This window comes from Rutilus rutilus (assembly GCF_951802725.1).
Source record: "Rutilus rutilus genome assembly, chromosome: 23".
NCBI classification, from domain to species: domain Eukaryota; kingdom Metazoa; phylum Chordata; class Actinopteri; order Cypriniformes; family Leuciscidae; genus Rutilus; species Rutilus rutilus.
In genome coordinates, this window is record NC_140233.1 from 23912947 (window position 1) to 23936028 (window position 23082).

Genomic DNA, 23082 nt, shown 5'->3' on the forward strand with positions numbered 1-23082 from the left:
GCTCTCGTCAGCCGCCGACAAGTGTGAGAGATTCACCCCTCTCTCAAACTCGTCGGCGAGCTCCATCTGAGACCCCCACGATCTCAGTCTCCTCTCTGCCACAGCGCGAGCAGGACCCGAACCGTGGGGTACAGGTGACTGTCCCTCTTCCCTCGAGAACAGAGACAGACAAGAATGGAGCGTTTTCATTGAAAAACGCTCACAGTTCGCGCGCCCCCTCAAGGACCGAGCATGCGTGTTCTTCACCCAGGCAAAACACGCATAGGTTGTGAGTGTCACCAGGTGTAAGAAACCTCTTACACGGGTCGGCACACTTCCTAAAGCGCTTGTTCCCAGCCATAATTTTCAACTCACAGTGTCAGTAAAACAGTCCCTGAAGACGAAAAGAGGATGAGATGTTCTCTAGGCGCCCCTTTATACTTCCTGGTCGCGCTAGAGAGTGACGTCATGGCTGTTGCCGGCCAATACGATTGTCGTGATTATACAGTGTTTCAATCATCAGTCACGCTGAGGCGTTGACTGATGAATGCCACAGTGCGAGTTCCCTTTCGAAAGGGAACACCAGAAAAACTGAGAAAACTGAAGGCCTTAAATACACAAGATAATAAAACTCAATATGAAACAGGTGTGAACTAATCAATGAAACAATGAATCTGGAAATGATAACAAACTAAAAGTCCTTGAAAAACAAAACATGTTGTATAAGCTTTACTGAAAATTATGGACTTTTGAATTTTTATTTATTTATTTATTTTAGTCAAGAAGAAAAGATTATGTATATTTTAAAAAGACATCAGAATAAGCATTACAGTCTTTCGAAGGCTGTCCCCAAAATCGCTCCCTATACCCTTAAATAGGGTGCTATTTGAGGGGACAGCCATTTGTAGGTGTGTCCAAAACCATAGTGGAAATTATCGTGTCCACTCATTCAATCCCACAATGCACCGCAATAACGAGCCTACAACCATAATATACGTTAAACGGCTAGAGAATACCCATAGTGCATGACGGTATGAATTCCCGCGTCTGACCAGAAGATGGCGCCGCAGCTAAAACATCCATCCATCCATTTTCCAAACTGCTGGTCCAATGTTGCTGCAGCGTAATAGCACACAGGTTTAAATTCCTTTTTACTTTATTATTAAATTGTTTAATTAAGGTTTATACTTGCTAGTTTCCATGGCATAGTTCAAGATTAATCTTTTCATTACTACTGGAGCTGCCAGTTTGCTAAATTTCAAATAAACAGCAATAGATTATCGATTTTTTTTTTTTTATTATTATTTTTTTTTTTTATGAGTTGCACTGCTTATATGTATTTATGAATAATTGAACAGATCAGGGCAAACAACACGACACAGAGTCTAGCGCCCTCTTGTGGTCATTATTCGAAATCTTTTTTTTTTTTTTTTTTATGCCCAACCCTGTTTTAATAAATTATTATTGGTATTTTTGGTATAATCTATCATGAATATTCCTAAATGAATGAAAATAATTATAATTCTGACTCCAACAATAACCTACTCAATTGTCTCGTCACAAGAGCCCATACAATGCCAGTCAAAACTGATGACTTGTTCGCATTTTTGTAAGCATACCTGATAAAACCACTCAATGCATCAAATAATAATAGAATATGACTCATAAATATGTTTGCCAATGGATCTTTGCTAATTGCTAGATTTCAATACATTTCTTTTAAGCAGTTCATGAGTGCACGAGGGGAGCGCGCAGGTGTGGAGCGCGCAGCTCACTCGCTGTCTGTCTCTCTGGACGCGCGCTTTCCCTGTCCACGGTCCCGAACGCGCTCCCGCACCTAGTGCTGGCTTCCACCGCTCCACGTTTATTTTCCTTCTTCTGTCTTTGTCATCTTCCATCTTTTGGCTTTTTCAAAGGTGAAATCTGATGGATTATTCTCGTTTGTGATTAAAAATATGTCGACAAAATGGAAAAGCGAGGAATTACAGAAGTCGGAAAGGGAGTTTCAAAGGACATTTCAGTGACTGTGAAACAAGATTTTAATTGATTGATTATCTTGTTGTTTTGTAAGTCGTCTACAAGGAATAAAAACGCTTTTTTTTTTACTGGGTCAAAAAATACTGCTCAGGTTTCCACACTCAAGGAATATGCTGAAATATCTTACAGCCAATTCAAATTAAAATTTCTTATTCATATCGAGTGGAATATTATCTTTGGAGATGGATACGATGAAGGAACGAGTTTTGGCTCCCGGTAAGGAGAGATTGAGGAATCTGGCCGGGAAAACCCTGGGACACATGCACAGGTATCAGCCCCTTTCATTCAAAAAATGAAGACAGGAAAAATACTAGATTATTATCTCGATGTCAAAGTACAATTTTCATGTCTACAGAAATTCAAATAGCCTATTTCCCTCCCATAGCTACATAAAAATGGCTACATAACGCATCATTTACAGTGATTTAAACAATTTGTAGTGTGGCACATTTTTTGCGTCATTTTTCGTTAGGAGAAAATTCGACAGAAATTACTGTGTGCGTTGAAGATCGTGATATGATCGTGTGTAGATCTAGAGATGAAAGAATTCCTCCGAGGATCGTTCCTCTGCCCACAGCGTTCCTGAATCAATTAATAATTCATGAAAAGAAAGTCGTGACATGACGAGCTTAGAATAAGTCCCTTTAATTAAATTATTATTATTTATTTTTTTCATTCTTTTTAAACGTAAAAAAAAAAACACAAAAAATGTAGGCTTGTCTATTTCTTTTAGTAAATTTCAGAATAGAATCACAGCTTTTTCCGTCCTACTTTGTCAAAAGCGTCTAAATTCTTTGTATTGTATGAAAACAGTGCGATAAAAACATTGTTCAGAGCGTTTTTGTATTTTGTATATTTCATTTTAGGCCAGTGGTTATGAAACGCTCAGAGTCGGAACGAATCAGTAAATGGTTTTCATCACAAAAAAAAAAAAAAAAAAAAAAAATCTTCACTGTGATCCGATACACAACGGTCAATCTAATATGATTCACAATCTAATATTTCTTGTAGGCTATTTCGTTTGTTTTAATGTTTTTCCCCCCTTATATTTAACTGTTGAAGCAGCCATAAAATGTGTTGAAAAAAAAAAAGAAAAGAAAAAAAAGAAGAAAAGAAAAATATGGTCACGTCTGCATTTAAGGCTGTAGATATGTATTTATATAAGGATGTAAGAGATAAAAATGCTGCAATGCGGTGCAAATAACTCAGTTTGCCAAATCGTGATCAGACAGAGATATATAGCCTAACTCTGTCTGTCCTGTTATTTTGCTGAATGGTTGATGGATTTAATAATTAAATAAAATAAACAAACATGATCATATCCAAAAACTAGTGGAATAAAATTAATTTAATGAAAACAATAATAAAATAAAATAAAATGTGTAGCCTATCTGTTTTTAACAGAGATATCTATGTATTTTGAACAGTCTATTAGCAAACACAGAATAACGTTCGACTAACGTTCCGGGATTTTTTTTTTTTTTTTTTTTGGGGAAAAGGTTTCGGGTTTCGAACTTTATATTAGAGTGACGTTTTTGTGAGATGATCGAATATTCGAATGTTGTAGTTTAGCCCAATGGTTATTTTCCCTTGCTTTTTAAATTTATTTATTATAAACTAACGTTCCCAGAACACTCCACACACGTACACGCACACACAATTATAGATTTTTTTTTTTTTTTTGTATGTAGAAAGTGAGCAATGTAGTATCTTCACAGGGTGATGGAGAAGAAGCAGAAGACGGGTGAGGTGATCGAGCTGACGGAAGATGGGCGTCCCGCGCAAATGAAAGAGAAGAAAGCGCCTCTGTGCGACTGCACGTGCTTCGGGCTCCCGCGCCGCTACATCATCGCCATCATGAGCGGCCTCGGCTTCTGCATCTCGTTCGGGATCCGCTGTAACCTCGGAGTCGCGATCGTCGGCATGGTCAACAACAGCACCATTCACAAAGATGGAAAGATCATAATCACAGAGGTGAGCCTGAACCTCTCAGAGCCAGTGCTCCTCCCTCAAGTCCCTGTCACTCAGAGCATCCTCATGTGAAGAAACACCTCCAACTGTTTCAAAAATATCTACATTTTATGAGGAAAAACAAATGGAAAATGTTTCACTGAAAGCTTTTGAAGTTCCAGTGTTTCATATATGTTTATAAAATGACAGCTGAATTAACCGTGCGTTATTGTTTTTCCCATAAGAAAGCTAAGTTTAACTGGGATCCGGAGACGGTGGGAATGATCCACGGCTCGTTTTTCTGGGGCTATATAGTGACACAGATCCCAGGTGGATATATATCCTCACGACTGGCTGCCAACAGGTAATTCACCACACGCATTTAGACAATATATTTAATTATCAATTTATATATTTACAAATAGCCTAGAGATTTATTTCACATAGGTGTTTATATTAGGTTGAAAGGCCTGTGCTTTATTTGGTTGCCATGAACCCTGAATGCAGAAGAGCAGACACGCTTTCCTCTGGAGACCTCATTAACCAGCAGACATGATCACGTGTCTGTGCGCTTCTGAGGCACAACATAACTCCCTTTGACTGATAGACTCATATTTTTACATAGGACCTGTTTAAATAGGCTATATGTATATACATTTTGTAGATTGTGTTTTTTAAATGTTGTGCGCATTTTGAGCCTGCATGCATATAAGGAACATGTCTGCCTTAGGATAGGACCTGTTAAATGTCGATTTTTTTATTTCATTGTCTTTGCATCTTGGCTTTAGAATTTTGAGATTTCACTTATGAATTTGATTTCACACATTAAAACCGATGGCTGCAGCTCGTGTAAATTAGATTCCGCACGCAATTAATAAAACATGTTTTCCTGCCTTTGAGCGTTCTTAGAATGATTTCTCTACTAGACACTGATGCCTTCGGGTAAAGCTGAGTTAAACTGAGTAAATGTTCTTAGCTATCGGGTCCTGGCGTGTATTTCCTTCATCTGCACTTTCAGTCATTAATTAAAGAGTATCACATTGTTTTTCTGCCCACTGTGATTTGCAGGGTGTTTGGTGCTGCTATCCTGCTGACGTCCACACTCAACATGTTCATCCCCTCTGCTGCACGCACGCACTACGGCTGTGTCATGTTCGTGAGGATACTGCAGGGCCTGGTGGAAGTAAGACTCTGTTCTTTCTTTTAATCCATACAATGCTAATCAAATTACTGTTTAATTATTTAACGCATGTTTTATCCAGAGCATTTGCACTAAACATAATATAACAGGTTCAGCCCCCCTATAGCAACCAGATGTTGAAAGATTATTGGGGTCAAGTTTAACTGGACAGCATTTGTAACATGATATCAGTTACCGTAGAAAATCATGTCTACTCATCTCTTAGTTCAGAACAAATTAAAATTGTGTTTACAGTACAAGTCGTTACACACGGATGAATGTTACAGTAAAAGGCACAATTTAAAAAAGCATAGCCATTCACATTAAATAAACATAAAATCGACAGTTAACATGAAAAAAATCGATTACCTTGTCTGTGTGATCAGTAACACTTTACAATAAGGTTCCATTTGTAAAAACTATCATAAAGAATATGCATATCAGTAAATATTTTAACAGTTAAATTTGCATTAACGTTAATGTATTTTGAATGAACATGGATTTCCTTAGACATAAAGCTCAAAGTTTTAAAACTTGGGGAGTGCTTTTAGGGATAGTTCATCTAAAACGTCATTCCTTATTACCTTTTTCAAATGTGAAACACAAAAGAAGATACTTCGAGAAATATTTTGGACCCCATTGACTTTAACAATATGGAGAAAAACATGTATGTGAAGAAATCAAGTCATTAAGGTGAAATTTTTGTCATTGTTTTCCCATTGTTTTGCAATGAGAAAACAGTTCAATCTTTCAATTAAAGGAGTAGTTGAACCAAAAATGAAAATTCTGTCATCATTACATGTTGTTCCAGACCTGTATGAGTTTCTTTCTTCTGTTGAACACAAAGGAAAATATTTTGAAGAATGTGACTTCCATAGGCTGTCTGGTAACCACGTTCTTTAAAAGATCTTCTTTTGTGTTTAAAAGAAGAAAGAAACTCATACAGGTCTGGAACAACATGAGGGCGAGTTAATGATAACAGCATTTTTATGTTTGGGTGAACTAACCCTTTAAAATCTGCCTTGATTTATATGCTATTGTTGACTCTTGTCTGTATGAAATATGATGATATTAAAATTTACCTGGATTGAATTCACAAAAATATGCTAATTTAAGATGGTTTTCAACCATGTATTTTACACCAACGCACATAACACCGGTTAGAGAAAACTTGTGTAGTGTGGATTTGTGTATTGCCTCTATGACCAGTGTAATTCCTTGATCTTACTCCTTGAAAAAAAGGTAATAGGACGTCCCAGGTTCATTATCCCAATATCACTCCTAAAAATAAAGGTTCTTTATTGGCATTGATGGTTTCATGCAACATCCTTGGAACAAAATGTTATTTACACTGGAAAACGGTTCTTTAGATTTTTAAGAAAATGTTAAAACCATAAAAAAATGGTTCTGTTACTGTTCACTGAAAGGTTCCTTGGGGAACCAAATATAGTTCTTCTATGACATCACTGCGAAAACCTTTTATTTTTAAGAGTGTACATCAGCGCAGCAGACACACTGAGAGCACAGGAGTGAATAAACAAATGATGAAAAATGAAACGCTTGAAAAGGAGAGTATACTGACTTATGATGTCATCTCTTATTCAAACAAAACTCAAAAGATGAACATTGAAAGAGTATTAGCAGCTGCTTGCTGGCTTTGTCTGTGCGCCGGTCGCCTGCTATTCTACACTATTGTTCAGTATATGATGAGTGCTGACTGTACATGAATTAAAACTCATTTGAGGTTATTGTAACCACACTAGCTTGTGTTGTGTGTATTGACATTAGCTCTGCGGATGTGCTTTCCTTTGCTGGCTGCAGCAATTTGTGTCTATCAGTGACTGATTCTGTGACAATTACCTAGTAATGAAGATTTAATGGGCAGCATTAGTGTGTCTGTGGTGAATCAGATCTGATCTGCTTGCGTTTGCGCAAGTCTGCATGGATCATTAATCCTTATTTGAATTGCGATTGTATGCGTTACTGTTAATTTGTTAAGGGTTCGATTTATCTCTGTTTTTATGACCCCTTGTAAGGTATTTCTTTACAACTTTTGTTCTAGAGCTTTTAAATATTTTTATTGCACATATATATATATATATATATATAAACGATGCTTAATTGGTACTAACAGTGGGAGTAATACATTACAATCAGATTACGTTTTTCAAGTAACTAGTAAAGTAACGCATTACTTTTAAATTTACAACATATCTGAGTTACCTTTTCAAATAAGTAATGCAAGTTACTTTGTTTTCCAATTTTTTGACTAGCTCTCTCGTCCCCATGTTGAGAAAAAATGTGAGTAAGTTCAGAGGCGTTGTGTGTAAACATGATGGTTACTGAAGTTCTACTCGAAATGTGAGTATGTGTTTACTAATCTCACCTGCACAAAAAAAGATTCAGTATTCCTCAAAATGAATAAGATTTGTGAAATGCAAAATCAGAATATTACGCAAACCTCCAATAATTAAATATGTTAAATAAAACAAATATTTTATGCATCTAATCTCACTTTATTGACCAATGTACTTGCCTCTGACTTTTGATGACTCAGTTAAACCAAAAGTTTAGATTTTTATTGGTGAAATAAAGTCAAATTTATACTTCTGCGTCGAACTCACGCCGTAGCTACGTCGTAGGATGTGTGTAGCGCGCGTACCCTTCGGCGTACCCTGGCGTGCACCTCTCCAAAAATGTAACAACCCGTCAACTCTACGCGGACGCAAGCACTGTGATTGGTCTGCTAGAACCACTCCCTCGGGTTCCACATACTCCCTCTCCATGTGTAATTGTGCGTCAACGCGAACTACAACGCAGAATTATAAATGAAAACCAACGCGTAGCCTAAAGCGTAGAGGCTCCGGCATAGGTCCGACGCTGAAGTATAAATCATCCTTAAGGGTTAAACTTTCTTCTCCCGCATTCTATTCTTCTGCGATCCAGAACAGCAGCACAGCTGAAAGCATTGTTTGAGCTGTGCCCTCTAGTGTACAGGAGTGAATTTGCATTTCCTTCAGCTTTATTATTTCAATTTTGGTGTGAAAGGGCCTTTACATTTGGCCAAAAATATAACTTTTTGTTATAAAAAAAACAACACAAACAAGCCAGGTGAGAAAAAGTAATACTAAAGTAACATAACACATTGCTTTTCTAAAAAAGTAACCAAGTAGCGCAATTAGTTACTTTTTAAGGGAGTAACGCAACATGCATTACTTTTCAAAGTAACTTTCCCCAAAACTGGGTACTAAGAGGCTCAAATTGTGCCAAGAAAATATCCTCCACACCGTTACACCACCAGCAGCCTGAACCGGGATGGATCCATGCTTTCATGTTGCTTTATGCCAAATTCTGACCCTACCGTCTGAATGTCGCAGAAGAAATCGACACTCATCAGACCAGGCAGTATTCTATTGTCCAATTTTGTTGAACCCGTATGAATTGTAGCCTCAGTTTCAGTTCTCAGCTGACAGGAGTGTATTCTGCTGCTGTTGCCCGTCTGCTTCAAGGTTGGACGTGTTGTTCGTTCTGAGATGCTCTTCTGCAGACCTCGGTTGAGTGTTTATTTGAGTTACTGTTGCCTTTCTATCAGCTCAACCAGTCTGGTCCTTCTCCTCTGACCTCTGGCATCAACAAGGCATTTCCGCCTACAGAACTGACTCTCACTGGATATTTATAGTTTCGGATAGTTTCAGTAGTTAATCCCAGCAGATCAGCAGTTTAAATACTCAGGCCAGCCCGTCTGGCACCATGTTCAAACTCACCGTTCTTCCCCATTCTGATGCTCAGTTTGAACTTCAGCAGATTTGTATTGACCATTATGTAATGAAAATATTTAAAATCTTTCTTTTATGTATATATGTATATCATATATAGGTATCTTTTTTTTATGTATACATATATAACACTATTGTAATATATATAAAATATTGTGTGTGTCCAGGGTGTGACCTACCCAGCATGCCATGGAATTTGGAGCAAGTGGGCTCCACCCCTTGAGAGAAGTCGCCTAGCAACCACCTCATTTTGTGGTAAATACAGTTTGGCTTTTTAAAAGCATACACAACACAGAATACCCCAAATAAAACCTTTACAAACACCGTGTTTCAGGTTCATACGCGGGTGCTGTGATCGCCATGCCGTTGGCAGGAATATTAGTGCAGTATTCAGGCTGGTCTTCTGTCTTCTATATATATGGTAGGTTTATAATCTTGACTGCGAACTCTGAAATGATAACAGAATGTTCTTTTTTGTGTGTACTTGTTCTCCATGATTTTCTCTCCATTGGTCTACAGGGTGTTTTGGAATTTTCTGGTACATGTTTTGGATTCTGGTTTCATATGAGAGCCCAGCAGATCATCCCACCATCACAGATGAAGAGAGAACTTACATAGAGGAGAGTATCGGAGAAAGTGCCAATCTACTTGGGCCGTCTGAGGTACGTTTTCTTGTGTGGTTTCTCCTGGAGAAATCCGAAGATCCCATGAAATCAAATTTGGGTAGTAGTCCATGTCTATTAGCTTTAAGGTAGCAGTGCTGAAGCAAAAAAAAAAAAAAAAAATTCTCATGTTGTCTGTGTTCTGAGAGCTTTTGCCCTGGAGAGCTTGAGAATCTTTTAGATTCCTTTTCATTGTCAATGGCAGTTGTGCAGCTTGAGAATATAAATTAGTGATGAGTTGTTCATGAACATTGCATCTGTCACGTGACAAATGAACGAAAGACTCAGAAGGTAAAGTAATTATGTTCCCTGTAAATAATTTTTGACTGCATTATAATGATTTCTTAATTCAGAATATGATCAAGATTGCGTAGGTGGATGTGTTCGGGGAATTTGCCTGTTAAAAGTATAACATTTAAAGCCCCTTAAATGAACGAAATGACTCGGAAAAAGATTTGTTAATTTTTACGAACGAGATCGTACAAGAGAGTCAGTAAAATGATCCGAACTTCCCATCACTAATATAAATACATTACATGCTGTTAAGTGTAAATAAATACAGGAACTGTGTAATGTTCAGGCTGAGGAAGAAGATGAGGCAAGGTGTAGCGGATCTAAATGACAGCATAACTTTATTAAACAAAACAAAAGAGAATAATCCAACACGAAGGAATCAAAGAAAGTGTTCATAAGCACATCCATCACCCAACAATGAGTAAATAAAAAATGAGGGCATTATGTACACAACTAACTAAGGATCATAACAAGGAACAGGCGTGTGAAATCAATGAATTAATAAGTAACCATGACAACCAATGATAAACGTGCTAGAAACCATGACAACAGAAAGGAAACAGGAAATAATGAAGACAAACTAAGGGTTTACACTACATTTACACAGCAACTAGGCACTAAAAATGAAAAAGTTTTTCCTTTGCAACACGACAACGCTGTGACGTACAGACGACAACGTTGTCAAAACGATGTGAAATCGATTAAAAACGCTGTAGTTGGCAATGTTACTTTGTAAAGAAACACTACGCATCTATAGACCTTATGTAGCTCCGTCCCTTTTCAGCGCTGCGCTCGTTGTCTTTTGACTTCCGGTCTGTATTTTCACAGCGTTTCGCGTGTTTATTAATGAACGGCTCGTTTTAAAATCTTCCCGGTCGATTTACATTTGTTAAGTCATCTGCTTTAAACATTACAGTCCTCATGATAACTTTCGTTAACTTTCCATTAAGTAAATCCACTTAAAAAGCTAATTACTCCTGGACAGAAATGCCATATAAATATACAGAGCGACCGCAAAATGGAAGTTAAAAGACAATTTTCCAAAGATGGCGGCGCCCTTGTTTCTCTGGTGCATAAGGTCTATAGACTGAACATGTAATACGCATGCGTATGACATCACCATTTTCACAAATTCAAGTTTAAATGGAGATAAAAAAACGGTATTGGTTTTAAAAACTTGCACTTTGAAATCCATTTTCTAAAGTTTGTTTTCAGGCCCCCAAAACACTGTAGTCATCTAAATGAGCGGCCAAAACGCATAAAAAGTTTTCCGTTTTCCATTAGTCGTGTAAACTGAAAACACCACAGTATGTGACAAACCGGTAAAAAATATATGAATATTATTCATAAATAGAGAGACTGGAAAGTTGTAGTAAAAAACTCATGTTTGTCAAACTGTTTTGATTGCTTAAAATCTTCATGCTACAGGTCTTCTATAGATTTATTAACATGTTTCTTTTTTCTACAGAAATACAAGACACCCTGGAGGAAGTTCTTCACCTCCATGCCGGTCTATGCAATCATTGTGGCTAACTTCTGCCGGAGCTGGACGTTCTATTTGTTGCTCATCAGTCAGCCGGCGTACTTTGAAGAAGTGTTTGGCTTTGAAATCAGTAAGGTGAGAGAATTTAGGGAGAAAATGTTGTTGCATTAATCAAGTCTCAATATTTGACAGCTCGTAAGGCTTACAGCACATGTGCTTGTGTATTTGCTGTATGAATTGGTCTCACATGCAATCCTTTCTGGTCAGGCTTGAATCATTACTGTCTGTTGTGTCTGACCCCTCATTCACCGAGTCGCCGTGTTGGATTGTATTTGAGATGTTGGGCATTCAGAAATGTGTGTTCATAGTGGCGTACATAAATGAAAGCTGACATTGTTATTGATCTTCGGCTCCTGAGCTGAGAGAGTGATATAAATCCTGCAAGCCTGACAGGAGTAATTGAACCACTGCTTTAATTCTGCTGGTCAAACTGTCTCATATAGGTGCAGTATGGGAGATTAGACTTACAAGTTGTTTTGGGGTTTTATCAGCCAGGGCTTGTTTAGGATTTCCATTTTAGTGATATTTTTAAGCCACACATTTGGTTATTTAGGATGCTATATTGTATTGTAGAGGCTTTCAGTGTTTTCACAGTGTTTCTCAGCCAGACACTGTTCACTCCTGTTCACCCGAAACATCTAAACCCGTATGACTTTGTTCTTCTGTGTAAACCTATAGAAAATTAGCATAATATTTCAGCTGTTGTTATGCACCATAAATATCTTACAAGTTGTCCATATGACTTGTGCACTACGTTTTAAGCCATATAGTGAATTTGTGTGAGTAATATGTGCAAATTAGCTCATGTCTAAAACTTGCTATGACTGGTCATAACACATCCACTTTTAATCTGTTCAACCCTTTTAGCATACTTTTAAAAAGGTTATTTTGGAAGTAATCTACTTGAAAATAATATATAAAGTAGTTAAGTGTGAACTGAATGTAATGTTTTTGGATACTTAATTGCATGTCGTCCAGAATAAAATGAAAATGTATTATAGTGTAAATTCATATTAAATGAAATTAGCTGAAATTAAGAGTGCTTTTTGACCCATTTTTATTAGGATTTAAGTACATATTAATGTAATTTCTTAATTGTCTTTGAAATATGGTTAAAGTGTACTGCCGAATGTACTGACAAGCAATTACCGTAAACTAAAATATACTTTAACATTTGAAACGTGTATGTTTTGTATTTAAATATATTTGTAATTACACATTTTGCAATGTTTTTAGTCCATTATAGATGAAGATAAGCAAAGTAGTTCCAAATAGCAGCGTGGTTTATTAAATAAAGTTATGTAGGGGCAGGACATTTCCAAAACAAGCGCTAAGCGCTGCCAACACACTGGCCAGCTAACCAATCACATCACATTCCGTATTTCAGAAGGCGGGGCTTCATCGAAATCAGCGTGTTCGTGCCAGACTGACCTCTCTAGATGCTGTAATAATGTAAAATATGTGAAAAATAGTGAATTTTTTGAACAATCAAAAGCATTAATTCTAGTATACTTCATAAAAGGCCATAGACTTCATAAAAGGGCATAATAGGAGCCCTTTAAAACACAAGGTTAATGAACACAACTGAAGGTGTGCTAATAATCAAAAACCATAGTGAAAAATGATTGCATTTCCTGTAGTTGCGCGCTGGACTACTGCATCTTCTGATAATGTCTCCATTATATTGTCCTTTTCTGCTCGTTCGGCAACAATACAGCATTGTTTCTGCAGCGACTTTCCAACAACAACGTCTGATGTTTATGTTTTCCTTGGCGTGAGAAAGATACATAAACCACGCAAATCTGATCAGAGCAGTCAGACTGAAACAGATTTCCAAAAATGAATGTAGCTTGAAATGGATTTGTAAAAATTGCATTTCACGTGTTTTTTGCCATTCACACTTGCTATCGGATATGCACAAAATAAATCGGATTTGGACTGAACAAGGCTTAAAGTACAAACAAGTACGTGTGTTGTACAAAGTACAACACACTAATCGTGACACATTTGTACATTTAGTAGGCTACATATATTGAACTTTAAATCTAAATCAAGTAGCACACTACAGTTAATATAATAAATATAATAAAGTACAATATAATAAACTATTTTACATGTTAGCCAAGACATTTAAATAAGTATATTTCTTTAAAGCATGACAAAAGATGATTAAAACAATGATTTAAAATGACATTATTACATTTTTAAGAAACCTAGTCATGAAAGTGTACTCTTAAAGTACACTTAAGTGGCATTTTATTCCATTTATATCTGTAAGTACAGGTTTTTTTTTTTTTTACATACGTAAAATATGCATATAGATTTTCAATCTCTCCTCCATAGGCTTCTAAGGCATTATAACTTGCTGGCCCAGAAAATGTATTAAAGACATCGTTAATATAGTCCAAGTGACTACAGTGGCTCAATCTTAAGTTTATAAAGCGACGAGAATACTTTTTGTGCGCAAAAAAAACCCCTAAAATAACGACTTTATTCCACTATTCATTTCCTTATCTCTGGGCCTCGAGTGAGTTCACGTAGTATAACTGCGCAGCGCGTCTGTGTTGGACGTCACACGCATCACACACATGACCAGCGTCGGCCAATAGTGAGCCTACGTGTGACGTACAACACAGAAGCGCTGCGCAGTTATACTACGTGAAAAGACTCGAGGCCCAGAGAGAAGGAAATGAATAGTGGAATAAAGTCGTTATTTTAGTCTTTTTTGAGCACAAAAAGTATTCTCGTCGCTTTATAAACTTAAGATTGAGTCACTTGGACTATATTAACGATATCTTTAATACATTTTCTGGGCCAGCAAGTTATAAGGCCTTAGAAGCCTATGGAGGAGTGATCCAGCTCTCAGATTTAATAAAAAATATCTTAATTTGTGTTCCGAAGATGAACGAAGGTCTTACGGGGTTGGATCAACATGAGGGTGAGTAATTACTGACAAAATTTTCATTTTGGGGTGAACTAACCCTTTAAGTTCACTTCCCTTCTTTTTCACAAGGGAAATGCAAATGAGCTTTAAAGCTTTAGCGGAGGGGACTTAAAGTACAAGTGCATAAAAATCATAAAAATCACCAAAAGTGTGGCTCAGGGATTCATCAAGAATCACATGGGTTTGGAACGACTATTTTTGTAAATGGTTATTTTTTCAGTTTTCATCATTTTGAAGTTTTCTTTGGCTGTTGTCAGGTCGGTATGCTCTCTGCTTTACCCCACCTGGTTATGACCATCATAGTGCCAATTGGCGGCCAACTGGCTGACTACCTGCGCAGAAAAAACATCTTAACCACCACCACCGTCAGGAAGATCATGAATTGCGGAGGTGAGAGTGACCATATTTGATTACATTATTTGTATCTTTTACGAAATTAATACAATAATATTTGTTGGTATGACCTTTAACCCACCCATGTTGCTGTAGGGTTTGGAATGGAGGCAACGCTGCTGTTAGTGGTTGGTTTCTCTCACAGTAAAGGTGTGGCCATCTCATTTCTGGTGCTAGCCGTTGGTTTTAGCGGATTTGCTATATCAGGTGAGATGCTTTATAATTATTTTGTCACACACTGACATGTTATAGACATCATTGCAAGTTTTGAAATCCCATTTTGATTTAAAAATATATATAAAAAGTCTCCCAATATTTCTGAATTTCTTTTTTTAAATCCGGCTCCTCTCTAAGGTTTTAATGTCAACCACTTGGACATTGCGCCAAGGTATGCCAGCATACTGATGGGCATTTCTAATGGAGTGGGCACACTTTCTGGTATGGTCTGCCCTCTCATTGTAGGAGCTATGACCAAAAATAAGGTGAGAAATCCTGAAATTATCCACATTTTCTTTATTCATTTAATCATGTTTTTTTTTTATTTATTTATTTATTTTTTTATCATAACACTTTAAAGCCTGACAGATGATAGTCAGACTTTTATTTTTATGGAACAGTTCATTGAACCTTTAGGATATATATATATATAAACAAAAAGTTTGCATATGTGTTTTCTGTTGAGTATCGTATTTGATACATCAGCCATTTATGGCTCATATAGTAAGAATATGGAGCTCATACTCGAGGATAAAAAAAAAAGGCCCAAACTTAGCATTTGGTGCAGTTGTTTATATGGCCTAAAAAAGTGAGATGAAATTCTGATAGCTTGTAATATAAATCAATGATATTTATAACAGTAAAGCAGACAGTTCACAGTTGTATACTTACATAAAATGCATATAAATATAAGTTCCCTTTCAGCCGCTCACATTCGACGTAGTCGACGAGTCAACCGATTGGGATCCCACTTAGGGAGCCTGTCATCTTCGAGTATTGTTAAAAGAGCCAATGCACATTAGCGTGCGTGAATTACATCACACGCTCCGCCCCGCAGCGCGGGTATAAATACGGAAGTGGATGCATGCACTAGTTGTTTTTCACTGAGGAGCGTAAGTTTAAGTTATTTATTAACTTAAATATTTTTGGTAGTAGAAACTTTTCTGGCTTTAACTAACTAATAGCTTGTTTGCATATGACGTCACCTCACTGCGTTGCCATGGCGCGAAATGCAGATGGAGGGCAGGAAGTGATTTGCTACATTTAGAACCACTATAACAAACTCAAAATGCCTATGTTTTGCGTCGTTTATGGTTGCTCAAATCGATGAAACCACGAGGAGTTTTTATCGAGTACCAAAAGTTGTTGTTCATAAGGGGGAAAAAGGCAAGAAATTGACCGAAAAACGCCGGAAAAAAATGGCTTGCAAACCTACGTCGGAAAATGCCTGTGTGTGCAGTGATCACTTTGTCAAAGGTGAATTAACTTATGTGGCTATGTTTGTGTAACGTACCAGTTTCTGAACTTTGTAAAGTCAAAGTAATTGTTTCTTCTTTTCTTTGAGTTTGTAAGTTACCCCTGTAACTGAAGACAAACTCGTAACGTTACAGGCAAAATCTTTCAATTCAGTTGAAAAATCGCTCCTCTTCATAACGTAAGGATCACGTCCAACATATGTTTCGATTTTTTGTTGTATATTTCTCTTGTAATCGCGTCAAAAGTAGTCCAGTACGGACTTTCCGCCATCTCGTCCATTCCGCTCTTCACTTCCTGCCCTCCATCTGAATTTCGCGCGTCATCACAATCACGTGACTGCAAACCACCTATTCAGTAAATGCTAACTTGCTAATTGGTAACACAATGCTTTGATAGCATTAGAATAGCATAGCAATTGCTGAATGAGTACAGCAATTTAGAATAACTAACTTTTATACCTGTTCTCAAGCAAGCTCATGCTCCACTCTTGGCAAAGCATGCTGAGAAATACTGTCTAATCCCAGCCCACTTTCTGTTAAATTTAAGTGTGTCTAAATTAAAAGAAACAAGTTCATAAAAAAAAGAAAAAAAAAGAAACAATTCAGATTACTTAAGATGTGTCAGTTTGGTGAACAAAAGAAAAAGAAAGGTCTAAATACTCATTAAAGTTAATTTGATTGAACTAATTTGTTGAATTTAAGTTTACCCGACTCAAACCAATTAATTATTTTGAGCAGCTTTACAGTGTAGTAAGATGATATCAAAATGCTTAGCTAAAGCTTTGTGGTTTTGATTTTGGTGGGCAAAACATATAATGCAGTGCAATACAGTGATGACTGAGAGATAAATAAACATTCCCCCAAAGCCTACTTGATACTTACATTTTAACATCCTATAAAATATAAGTTCTTCAGTCTAGTTCTGTAAGTGTTCAACTTAAAATATTAATAACAATATAAATGTTATCCTTACATTTCATTTAGAAAAAATCAGTAACGATTTCACAGCAAAAAGACACCTGAAGGTTGTTGTTTTTACAATTAAAAGAATTGTACTTGCTAAAAATGTATAAACTATCAAACAGACGACAGAAGGCATGTAGATTGTGTAGTCAAATTTTTATCATATTGATAATTTAGAGGCCTTTGAGTAACAAATAAGATACAGGAGGCTTAGAGTTAAAAACACTTTGGTCCCACTCAATGTTAAGTGGCTTTAAGTACCATGTACTTACATAAAAAAATAAGTACAATGTCCTTATTGGGTTCATGTTGTATTGTAAAACACTTTTGCTGCTATTGAGGTGGGATACGGGTAAGGTTAGGGACAGGTGTGGTGGTATGGGTTGGTTTAAGATTTAAGGGTGGGTGAATGTGTAAGTGAAGGATCAACAGTGTAATTACAAATGTAATTACATAAATAAATTACAGCTGTAATTACATGCAAGTATTTTCAAAATATAAGTACAATGTAAAAACATGTATGTACACAATAAGTCCATTGCATCAAATGATTAATTTCAATGTTAGTACATAGTTAAAGCCACTCAATATAAAGTGGGACAGACACTTGGTCAGAACTGCATATTCTACATAAGTATAACTGCTACATTTGACAAACAGAACTCACTGATGAGAATGTGGCATCCCACAATATGCGCTCAACTTGACATTCCATTTCCAGTTTGGCCAATTATAGATATATAAACTATTATTTTTATCATAATTTTTCACAAATTTGGTACATAAGTTCAAAATAATATTTACTTCCATTGACTAAAAATGCATTGTAATAAGTCCATGTGACTGTAATGTGCTAGAGAAAACTGGAGAATGGGAGGATCTAAACGCAGGGTTTTTAATAAAGTAATACATTAAACAGTTAACACAGAACTCAAGGAACAAAAGGAACAAAACCACGAGGATCACAGAGACAGAAGCAACCATTACATGTACAACATCTGACAAAGTAACACGTGAAACACAAGGGCTATAAATACACAGGGGCAAACAACTTAACTAGATAATGAGGAAACAAGATACAGCTGGGGAGACTAATCAACATAAAAACTACAAAGGACTACAAAACATGGCACAGAACAGGAAATAACAAAAGTTCACACTAGACAAGGGGAACACAAGACAGGAATCATGACAGTGACAATAATGTAGCATACATTATTGTTGCATTATGTTGCAGTTTGTGATCAACAGTAGACAATCATTCAATTCTAAACACAGCCAAATAGAACTACATAATATTTACAAAAATTGCATTGTTGTTTTCTGCATTACAAAAAGTCAAAGATTACATTATAAGGGCCAGATTTACTAAACAGGGCAAATTAGTAAATACAGTCGGATTTTCATAATGACCAACATAATCTACCAAGAGCAGCGCGACTCAGCATCTGGTTTAAGACAAGCTTTTTTCAGCATTAAATAATGGCGCAAATACCAGTACATTGAGTAGCGCAAACCGTAGTAAATCACCTTGCATGATTAATTTAAATACGCTCCTCCCATAAATGTTGAAACTCCTACAAATGCATATGCAATAAGATCAGCCGCAAAAATAACCCTGTTCGCGACTTTACAGCGCTAATTTTCCACTGCGTGTCTTTAGTAAATCCTGGCATTAGTTTTTGAACGCCAAAACAGGGTTTGCGCTGGTGCAAGCTGTTAGTAAATCAGGCCCTAAATTTTCTCTTTCTTGTCCACCAGACTCGTGAAGAATGGCAGAACGTGTTCCTGATCGCCGCACTGGTGCATTACGGTGGCGTCGTGTTCTACGGGATTTTTGCGTCCGGAGAGAAGCAGCCGTGGGCAGATCCAGAGGAGACCAGCGAGGAGAAGTGCGGCTTCATCGATGAAGACGAGTTGGCGGAGGAGACCGGTGACATCACGCTGAGCAGCGCTCCTTTCGGAGGCCAGGCCGGTCTTGGAGGCCCCGCCAAATCATATGGGGCCACAACACAGCTGAATGGGGGATGGGCGAAAAGCTGGGAGAAAACCGAGGAATACATCCAGGAGGACGCCGAGCAGACGTATAGAGGAGACGGGTACTCGTAGATATTTCATTTCCATTGAGTCAAAACAAAACAAATCTTTAGAAATAAGACAAAGTAAAAAAGAAATAAAGAGAGATATAAGTGATTATAGACACAGTACTCAACAAGCATAGCTGTATGAGTCAGAGACATCTATTCAGAGGCAAAAATATTTAAGAAGGAATAATGTATTGAGATATATAAATGAGAATATACAGCTAATTAGATATAAAATGTCATATTTAGGATTATATAAAGAATTTATATGGCTAAATCAGTTTAAAGACAATGTAAATGTTTCTTTTAAAAGTACAGATGTTCAATTATTACTGTGGTTTACAACATTTAATCAACTGACAACGTTTAATAGCACAGACATCTGTAATCAAAGCACAGGTCTTGGCTGTTTTTTTAAAGGTTTAGACTAGTTTTGTTTTTAGTTTTGTGTCTTCTACTGTAACTTTAATAGACGAGTAGTTGAGTTTAATTGGTCAGGACCAATCAGAGCAGTAGAGTAGTTTAGATTAACATGTAGTTTTGTTCAAAAGAAACAAGTGTTTACTCTGGTTTAAAGAGCTCTTGCCATTGACCTTACAGAAAATATGCAAAATTTGGGTTATTTAACTATATTATATAACTTAAACCAACAAAGAATGCTGTTTATCATTATGTTCATGTACTGTATTACACATTATAAACTGATCCCTTTAATTGGGACATAAACCTAGAAGGTAGAGCAAAAATAGACATTATACAACTGCTTGGTGCAGAAAGAATCTAATAGCACAAAATTGCAAATATATCTGATACTCATGTGTATTAAAATAAGTGTGAAATATATTGAAAAAACTTTAAATGTTTGAAACGTCCTAAAGTACACTTGAGAAATTTTTAAAGTGCAATCTTGTATACATTTTGTTCAGCTACTTCACATCAACGATACATTCAAGTGTGTGCTTGGCAATACAGTCCTGTATTTTAAGTGGTATTAAGCTGGTCTTCATTTGAAATGTTTCATTTTAACCACCATATAATGACAAACCAGACATTTTGATACTTTGAATGCACTGACATGTTGTTATTTGAAAAGAAAAAAAAGAAGTAATTTCTATCTTAAGTATGTGTTTTGACATGGATTTACTGTTTCTGTGAGACTGTTGTGAAGCTGGGTCAGTGATATCTGTGCTTACTGTTTATTGGGCCATATTTATCATGGAAACTGTCATAAGAGTGAGGCGGTTCATGTGGGATGTATATTGTGATGCAACTGAGAGCCTTGTATGGTCGAATCCTGAATAAGGACCAGGTGATCATCTAACGTATTTAACTGTCGCCATGCAAAGCTGATGTGACGTGTTCTTGAGTGAATCTCACGAAACCTGTCAGGAACAAGTCTACAGGTCTTATTTCACCTATTTCAGTTTTAGTGTTTATTAAAAATGAATAAATGGTCATCAATTGCTCACCCTCATGCCGTCCCAAATAAGACTTTTGTTCGTCTTCGAAACACAAATGGAGATCATTTAAATAAAATCGGAGAGATTTCTGTCCCTCCATTGACAGCTCTGAAACTACCACTTTGATGCTTCATAAAGTACAACTAATCAAATTTTCGGAAGAGACTTGATGGTCTTTTATTCACATATTAACATTGATCAGCGAATATAAACAGAAGTTCAACCATAACTGCTTGACACGTGAGAACAAACCTCATTGGTTCTTCTCAAATGTGCTGCGTAACACCAGAATGACCATCATTCATTGGTTCTTGCATGTAAAGCAATCACAAAACTCAGTTTGAGCTTCCTTTTACCTTAACTGATGTGTGAGTTGATGATTATATGTGAATAAAAGCCTAAATTCAATCTGTTCATCATATAAAGTGAGCGTGTCTCCCCAGAAAATTTGGACTAAATCACTTAATTCATATGGATTAGTTTTACGATCTCTTTATGAACTTTTTGAAGCGTCAAAATGGAAAGCTCAGATTTCATCAAAAAGATCTTCATTTGTGTTCAGAAGATGAACGAAAGTCTTACGAGTTTGGAACGACAACGGTGAGTAATTTTTGGGTGAAGTAACCCTTTAAAAAGACATATTTTGCATTAAGAAAATCAGTTTTTTGACAATTATGACAATTAAGCACATTTCCCCCAAATTCTAATTATAGTAATGCAAAAAAAAAATAATATAATATATTCCTTGATATATATATATATATATATATATATATATATATACTTTTTATTTATTTATTAAACAGTAAAGTATTTCAGTCTTATTATTAATATTATTTGTTATAGAAATGAGTAACCTGGGTGGTGCTTATTTTCATGAAAATAATGTCATTGTAATAATAATGTAATAATTTTACAGTCCTAAAGGCTTAATTTTCTTTGAAAAATGTTACTTGAACATGTTTTGTGAGATTCACTCTGATGCTCCATTCATGACACAAACCAGTGTGTTGTGTTTCGTTAACCAGCAGTAATGTGTCAAAGTCTTACACTGTTCCTTGATCAAAAAAATATGAATAATAAATAACAAATAAACAAACAACTATTAACTATTAAGAACATGTACTGCAATAATTTACTAATAACATCAGCAATCTTGTAATATTCACCATCGACAAATCTGGATTGTGTCTAGTTTACAGAGTCATTCGAATGGTTGCGAAAGTCTTATCGAAACGTCAGAACCAGCTTATGTGTGTTCTGATTAGAAGATACGTGGACATTTTCAGAGGTTGGAATCTGAGCCATGCTTTAAGTTGTTCTGAAACTCAGCTAAATGTTTTCTAGATTTGTGTATTGTGTGATAACTATATCAGAAACCTAAAGCTCTTTTCATGGCCTCTTGCCTGAGACTGAAGTGCACAAGTGATTGTTATATTCTGTTGTTGTGTCAAACAGAGCGATTTGTTGATGTCAAAAGGTGTTAAACTGTATGAACTGCTCACTAAGTGTGATTTTTATATACAATTATTCAAATGAAGACATCATGATGTCTTTCCTTTGATTTTTGTGATCGGTGGACCAAAAATTAAAGGCAATTTTCTGGTTTTGAAAAGATAAGAGTTGATGTTCTTTATAGAGTATGATGATTATTTTTGCATGATATAGTCATTAAAATCATCCTGGGCATTGATTTGTTGTGTCTCTCTTTGATTTTACAGACTTTTCTGTAACAAAGTAAGTTTCTCTTTTACAAACATCAGCTTGATAAAGTGGATCTCACCTTTTTATGATGTGTTGTTAAAGTTCTTCAGCGCCTGGAGTTCAAGCCAGTTTACTGCATTGATTTCAATGAGGATGATGTATCACAGCCCTTGTGAAAAAGAAGTGCGCTAAATAAATCAAGGTGACTTGACTATTTATAAATGTATATAATATTAATCAAATAAAAGACAGCGTAAGTGTACTTAAAGAGAGGACACTTTCATGATTGATTCTCAACACACTGAAGTATACTTTTAAAAAAGTGCACTTTGTAACAATGTTACATTTTATTTTATTAGTGTATTTTAAATCATTACGTTTAATAATCTTTTGTCATGCTTTAAAGTGCAATTATGTTGATGCGTTGACTAACATATTTAAGCATATGAAAAGTACTTGTAGTTCGGTAGTGTGTTAAACGATATTACCTTTGAAGTTAACATATTTCAAATATTCCAAATGGTAACCTCATCGTTACAAATGTGCAATTACAAAAATAGTTAAATAAATGACATATGTTTAATAGAAATTACATTAAATTATACTTAACTAAGTAAATGCTTCTCAGTACATTACTTACA

The 23082-nt window shown here is 36.1% G+C and overlaps 1 protein-coding gene across 1 annotated transcript; it reads left to right on the plus strand.

Annotated features, from left to right (window-relative positions):
- Positions 1 to 1769: 1769 nt before the first annotated feature.
- On the plus strand, positions 1770 to 22597 carry slc17a6a (solute carrier family 17 member 6a). The gene is made up of 12 exons (XM_084397058.1): positions 1770 to 2284; positions 3735 to 3990; positions 4212 to 4330; positions 5035 to 5149; positions 9090 to 9177; positions 9257 to 9343; positions 9442 to 9584; positions 11347 to 11496; positions 14623 to 14755; positions 14855 to 14965; positions 15113 to 15240; positions 18955 to 22597. Exons 1-12 carry the CDS (start codon positions 2199 to 2201, stop codon positions 19300 to 19302), a joined length of 1764 nt encoding a protein of 587 aa, XP_084253184.1. The 5' UTR covers positions 1770 to 2198; the 3' UTR covers positions 19303 to 22597.
- Positions 22598 to 23082: the final 485 nt, after the last annotated feature.